The sequence below is a fragment of the Oncorhynchus clarkii genome, chromosome 29 (assembly GCF_045791955.1).
Source record: "Oncorhynchus clarkii lewisi isolate Uvic-CL-2024 chromosome 29, UVic_Ocla_1.0, whole genome shotgun sequence".
Taxonomy (NCBI): Eukaryota; Metazoa; Chordata; class Actinopteri; order Salmoniformes; family Salmonidae; genus Oncorhynchus; species Oncorhynchus clarkii.
In genome coordinates this window covers 6122513-6129430 of record NC_092175.1, presented here as the reverse complement: position 1 = coordinate 6129430, position 6918 = coordinate 6122513, and the positions used below count along the sequence as shown (strand labels likewise).

Here is a 6918-nt window from a genome sequence, read left to right as displayed (position 1 = left end):
TGGCTAATCAGCACCTCCAATTCAGAGCCCCCCCCCCAACAGGACACACCCCTCTGCCGCAAAAATACACGCCATCAAAGTAGTGAAGCAAACACACACACAGCACATGCACATAACTTGTGTATACCTCTGTACACCCGTTATGTACACTCTGCACATCACACATCGCACACACAAACAAAACTACAGTTATAACACTTGTTTTGTTGACATTTCAGATGAATATACCTTTTTTTCCAGACAAATGAAACATGCACAGCAAAAATGTTGTGTGCAGGAATCATTTGGTCCAATAACGTTACTAGTATCTTGTGGATACCATGATCGCACATATAAACAATGTAAAACATATATATTTCTAATGTTCTACAATAAATGTGAATTTCCACGAAAAGGGTTGTAAAAGTTTCCGGAATTTCACAACCCTCCACAGACACAAACCTGACAAGTTGGCAATATATAAACACAAGAAGTGTGCTTGGAAATGTGGGAGTTTTTGTTCCTGCCTCATATGTTCAGGAATTACACTTAATTACAGTAATGTAAACTAGAGTTTCTTAACCCTGCACACACATACAATGTCATCAACAGAGTTATCAACAGAACTTTGAGTGACATAGTCCTCTCTGTCGCCAGCCCCCTTTATAACCCTGGGTGTGGGGACAGTATAAAGAGGAGCACTCGAGCTACGCAGAACAGTCCGTTCTTTAAGACTACTCAGAACATTCTAGTCTTTTTCAGAATATATAATAAGAATGAATGAAGTTCTAGCCTTACTACTGCTGTCTCTGTGCTGCGGCCTGTCCAGGGGACTGGGCGGTAATCGGGACAGTGAGGGGTACCTGGGGACTGGGGCTAGTCTAGCTGTCTGTCTGCCCGACACCTGTGCCTTGTTCAGGGAACTTGCAGCCATGAAAGAGAGACTAGGAACCATGGACCAGACGCAGGCTGCCCTGAAGGAAAGTTTTGGGGCCATGGGACAGAAACTGGGAGCTGTGGAGACCAAGCTACAGGGCAGTGAGAGTCAGGTGGAGGAGCTGAAGAAAGTGAATACAGGTAAGTAGCACAGAGATGTAACAAGCAAAGCATTCTGTGACGTGTTACACAGCGTCACACACGTATTCTTATTTCATTTATTTATTCATCTTATGGATGACTATCTTGAATACGATTCCCATAGGGCGACGCACAATTGGCCCAGCGTTGTCCGGGTTTGGCCGGTGTAGGCCGTCATGGTAAATAAGAATTTGTTCTTAACGGACTTGCCTAGTGAAATAAAGGTAAAAAAAATAATAATAATGACAATAATAATAATTTGTTGAGCCTTTACTACACTGTAATGTTGAGGTTTTATTACAAAATATTTTCTGTTATTACAGCTCAAGAGGAAGAACTGAAAGCCTTGAAGAAGAGCTTATCAACTGGTAAGAGCAAGGTTCCACTCTTCCTCAAAGTGGCATCTATCTAGTTATGTCCTTCTTGATATCTACTTGATTGTTTGTTCATTCATTCATTCCCCAGCCCAGCCAAAGGTGGCCTTCTCTGCAGCTCTCAGAGACTCTGGCGGTGGGCATATTGGACCCTTCACAACCAATACCCCTTTACAGTACAAAAGAGTCTTCTCCAACACCGGGAGTAGCTACAATCCTGCTACAGGTACTGTGTGTGTGTGTGTGTGTGTGTGTGTGTGTGTGTGTGTGTGTGTGTGTGTGTGTGTGTGTATATGTGTGTGTGGTGTGTGTGTGTGTGTGTGTGTGTGTGTGTGTGTGTGTGTGTGTGTGTGTGTGTGTGTGTGTGTGTGTGTGTGTGTGTGTGTGTGTGTGTGTGGTCAATCAGGTAGTGTTATTTATCTTCCTTCATAGGCATCTTCACAGCCATGGTCAGAGGGATGTACTGCTTCCGCTACTCCATGTACAGCAACAACTCTGGCCGTCCCAACTCTGTCGTGTCTCTGATGAAGAACAGTGAGATGCTGGTTACTACGTGGAACACTGATGACAGTATGAATGTCCACGAAAGCGCTAGCAACGCAGCGGTAGTGCAACTGGAGGTGGGAGACGGTGTGTACATCCAGCTCTGGGCTAACCGGGTCCTCTATGACGACCGTAATAACTACAACACCTTTACTGGGTTCCTACTGTTCACTGTGTAACAAGACCAGTTGATTTAACTGAGGTTTTGTAAAAATGTGAATTGATTGACAAGATATTAATTTGGCCACACAGTATAGGTTTTCAAAAACAAATACATCATATCTGTATGAGTGAAACAAAATAAAAGTGAATTGTCTTACTGTGTTTTATCTGGTGGTTTTCTGGCCCCCTCCTGACTAATGTGTTAAACGGACCTATTTGGATCTGTAAATGTCTCCTGAGGCCACTAGCTAGGTCATTACCTAATGTAATGTTATGCCAGGGTATTAATGTGCTGCTGGTCCCTGTGCTGTGACAGTCAGTTGACACCATGGAAATCCTGTGGGCTGAGCTGCTCGCTGCTGCTGCCAGAGATGCTGGATCAACGACAAGACGTCTGAACAACAGACCCACTGCGGCCAAGGCCATTGTCTTACCTTTGTACTGACGTTGTGTGTGTGTGTCCTGTGGATGTGCGTACACACGTCATATATCACCACAGAGGAGCCATAATGACAAACTGCAGGAACACTGAATGCGTATAGTCGCTGGTGAAAGTCTACACACCTCTTACGCAGTCTTCACATTTCACATTTGGGATTCAATTAGATTTTTTTTCCTACTAATATACACAACCTACTCCACATTATCAAAGTGGAAGAGAAATTATAGAAACCCCCCCCCCCCCCCTCAATAGGATTGAGATCTGGGCTCTTCGCTGGCCATGGCAGAACACTGATATTCCTGTCTTGCAGGAAATCACGCACAGAACGAGCAGTATGGCTTGTGGCATTGTCAAATCCGACCATCACCCCTGCCTTGAGACAAAACTGCGACTCGTCAGTGAAGAGCACTTTTTGCCAGTCCTGTCTCGTCCAGCGACGGTGGGTTTGTGCCCATAGGCGACGTTGTTTCCGGTGATGTCTGGTGAGGACCTGCCTTACAACAGGCCTACAAGCCCTCAGTCCAAATTAATTGTTTATGGTTCATTGAACAAGCATGGAAAACAGTGTTTAAACCCTTTACAATGAAGATCTGTGAAGTTATTTGGATTTTTACGAATTATGTCCTGAAAAAGGGACGTTTATATCCATTGTCTTTGTCAAAATGTCTCATATTTATTCAATTTGGTTGGGAATCATTGATGGACAGCGATATTCAAACCTTGTTTCTGATTTTCAAGCAGATTTAAGTCAGGACTGTGACGGGCACATTCAGGTACACCAGACGACAATTGGAAAGTATTCTGGTGTGTCTTTGGCACTCAAATTTGCGCAATTGTCCTGCTGAAAATTGTAATTCTATCCCAGGGTTTTCAGACGACGACGGCGGGTTTTCGTCAAATTTTTTACCTGGGCTTTGCTCCTCATCTTTATTTTGATCCTGACAAACTCCCCGGTGTCTGCAGGTGATAAGAATACCCATAAAATGATGCTGCCACGACCAATATTTGAAAATACAGACGATCAACAACATTGCATTCACTCCTCACTACTGGCCTGTATGACAAAGTGAAAAGGAGGCCTGTGTTAATGAAATCCACTCCAAATAATAAATGATGTTTGCATCGAGGACGTTAAGTAATACTGCAAGACAACACAGCAAAGAAATGACATTTTTGGCCTAAATGAAAAACGACAGGTTTAGGCCTGTAATACTCAAGGCAGGCAGACTGGTGGACAAAAAGGGATTGATTCCACCAGTCAGCAGAGAAAGAGAGGCCCTCCACCAGTCAGCAGAGAAAGAGAGGCCCTTCACCAGTCAGCAGAGAAAGAGAGGCCCTTCACCAGTCAGCAGAGAAAGAGAGGCCCTCCACCAGTCAGCAGAGAAAGAGAGGCCCTCAAACAGTCAGCAGAGAAAGAGAGGCCCTCCACCAGTCAGCAGAGAAAGAGAGGCCCTCCACCAGTCAGCAGAGAAAGAGAGGCCCTTCACCAGTCAGCAGAGAAAGAGAGGCCCTTCACCAGTCAGCAGAGAAAGAGAGGCCCTTCACCAGTCAGCAGAGAAAGAGAGGCCCTCCACCAGTCAGCAGAGAAAGAGAGGCCCTCCACCAGTCAGCAGAGAAAGAGAGGCCCTCCACCAGTCAGCAGAGAAAGAGAGGCCCTCCCAGTCAGCAGTTCACCAGTCAGCAGAAAGAGAGGCCCTTCACCACCAGTCAGCAGAGAAAGAGAGGCCCTTCACCAGTCAGCAGAGAAAGAGAGGCCCTTCACCAGTCAGCAGAGAAAGAGAGGCCCTTCACCAGTCAGCAGAGAAAGAGAGGCCCTTCACCAGAGAGGAAAGAGAGGCCCTCCACCAGTCAGCAGAGAAAGAGAGGCCCTCCACCAGTCAGCAGAGAAAGAGAGGCCCTTCACCAGTCAGCAGAGAAAGAGAGGCCCTCCACCAGTCAGCAGAGAAAGAGAGGCCCTTCACCAGTCAGCAGAGAAAGAGAGGCCCTTCACCAGTCCAGTCAGCAGAGAAAGAGAGGCCCTTCACCAGTCAGCAGCAGAGAAAGAGAGGCCCTTCACCAGTCAGCAGGCCCTTCACCAGAAGCAGAGAGAGCCCTTCACCAGTCAGCAGAGAAAGAGAGGCCCTCCACCAGTCAGCAGAGAAAGAGAGGCCCTTCACCAGTCAGCAGAGAAAGAGAGGCCCTCCACCAGTCAGCAGAGAAAGAGAGGCCCTCCACCAGTCAGCAGAGAAAGAGAGGCCCTTCACCAGTCAGCAGAGAAAGAGAGGCCCTCCACCAGAGAGAGAAAGAGAGGCCCTTCACCAGTCAGCAGAGAAAGAGAGGCCCTTCACCAGAAAGAGAGGCCCTCCACCAGTCAGCAGAGAAAGAGAGGCCCTTCCACCAGTCAGCAGAGAAAGAGAGGCCCTTCACCAGTCAGCAGAGAAAGAGAGGCCCTCCACCAGTCAGCAGAGAAAGAGAGGCCCTCCACCAGTCAGCAGAGAAAGAGAGGCCCTCCACCAGTCAGCAGAGAAAGAGAGGCCCTTCACCAGTCAGCAGAGAAAGAGAGGCCCTCCACCAGTCAGCAGAGAAAGAGAGGCCCTCAAACAGTCAGCAGAGAAAGAGAGGCCCTTCACCAGTCAGCAGAGAAAGAGAGGCCCTTCACCAGTCAGCAGAGAAAGAGAGGCCCTCCACCAGTCAGCAGAGAAAGAGAGGCCCTTCACCAGTCAGCAGAGAAAGAGAGGCCCTTCACCAGTCAGCAGAGAAAGAGAGGCCCTCCACCAGTCAGCAGAGAAAGAGAGGCCCTTCACCAGTCAGCAGAGAAAGAGAGGCCCTCCACCAGTCAGCAGAGAAAGAGAGGCCCTCCACCAGTCAGCAGAGAAAGAGAGGCCCTCCACCAGTCAGCAGAGAAAGAGAGGCCCTCCAACAGTGGAGATTGAAACCATGTATCTCGTTCTTTCTCTCTCTGGCCCCCATGGAGCAGCAATCTAAGGCCATCTCCAAACAACACAAAAGAGATGAAGAGAAAATTAGGGTCCTTTGCGTCCCCTGCCCAGACTGGCCCTGGTCAGACATTGGAGTAATATTGGCCAAACATTCCTCTCAACAATGATGGAGATGTGGAAATTACTATCAAGGATCCATAATGTACGAGTCCACAGAAATGGATCTGATTGGCTAGTCTGAGTGGACAGAAGGCAAATTATGGTTTGTTCAGAATTGGGGTTCAGAATTGGCTTTCCTATGCCACCGTAGCAGCCATCCCCAGCCTCTGCCCCTCTCCTCACACAGACATACACAAACGCACACCTGTCCCTACATGCTCACCTCCCTCCCTCGGGAAATTCTATACTTGTCCCTGTCTGACCGACCGGCCGCTCCGTTTGGCTGGTCGCACTAGCAACGGCCTCCCCGTTGCCAATGGCAGCAGAGGATAAATAAAGTGTGTGTGTGTGTGGGATGAATGAGGCCGACAGACAGCCTTGCCATCGTCAGTAAACAGAGAGAGAGAGGGAGAGAGTGATAAACGTAGGGATGAAAAGTGCTGGAGAAAGACAGAAAATGGGGGGAAGGGGGGGGGGGGGTATGTTGCTGAAGATAAGGATATTATAGATGGCTGTATTTCCTGTCTCTACTGCTGTGTCGTATACAATACACATAATACATCACAGGAGGTACAACGGAAAGGGAGATTCCACAACATTTTTCTAGAAATTAGGCAGATGCTGTGGCTCTAGAAAATAAATCTAACCCAGCTGCTCTCAAATGGATTATGTTAATCCAGTTGCATTATCACATAATGATGAGGATGGCTGGCTGTAAATTACAATGAGAGCAACGTTTTGAAGTGCTCTGATTCACCGTGGTGTGCTATGCAGACATAGATTATCCCTGTGATTCTGACTGGGTAACATTTGGTGTCTTCATATTGGGCAATGAGGCCACGTGCACACAACGCGCGCACACACACACACACACACACACACACACACACACACACACACACACACACACACACAATGCAACAAGGTTTTATTCCATCCCTCCGTCTTGCCAAGTCAGTCAGCTCAGTGATGTCAGTGTGCCTATGCAGGATTACTGCCACAGCTGTTGTAACTTGCTGAGATCCAAAAATACACACACAAACAAACACACACCCTTTCGACTAGTCATAGGCTACAGGAAAAACGAAGCACTGATAACCAAATGCACACATCTCACACCGATGGAGGAGATGGACAGTATCGCTCACGTTCCTGCTCAAGGTATATAGACTCACTCACTATCAATGATTACATCAACAACAAAACAGCACCATCCCACCAGTGTGAGAACTAAATAATATCTCTTCGGAGTAAGGGGCATAAG

The 6918-nt window shown here is 47.5% G+C and overlaps 1 protein-coding gene across 1 annotated transcript; it reads left to right on the top strand.

Annotated features, from left to right (window-relative positions):
• Nucleotides 1-850: 850 nt before the first annotated feature.
• LOC139388592 (complement C1q-like protein 3) lies at nt 851-2212 on the top strand. Its single transcript, XM_071135345.1, has 4 exons — nt 851-1056; nt 1380-1424; nt 1522-1656; nt 1863-2212. The coding sequence occupies exons 1-4, from the start codon at nt 912-914 to the stop codon at nt 2150-2152; spliced, it is 615 nt and encodes a 204-aa protein (XP_070991446.1). The 5' UTR covers nt 851-911; the 3' UTR covers nt 2153-2212.
• The last annotated feature ends 4706 nt before the right edge of the window (nt 2213-6918 follow it).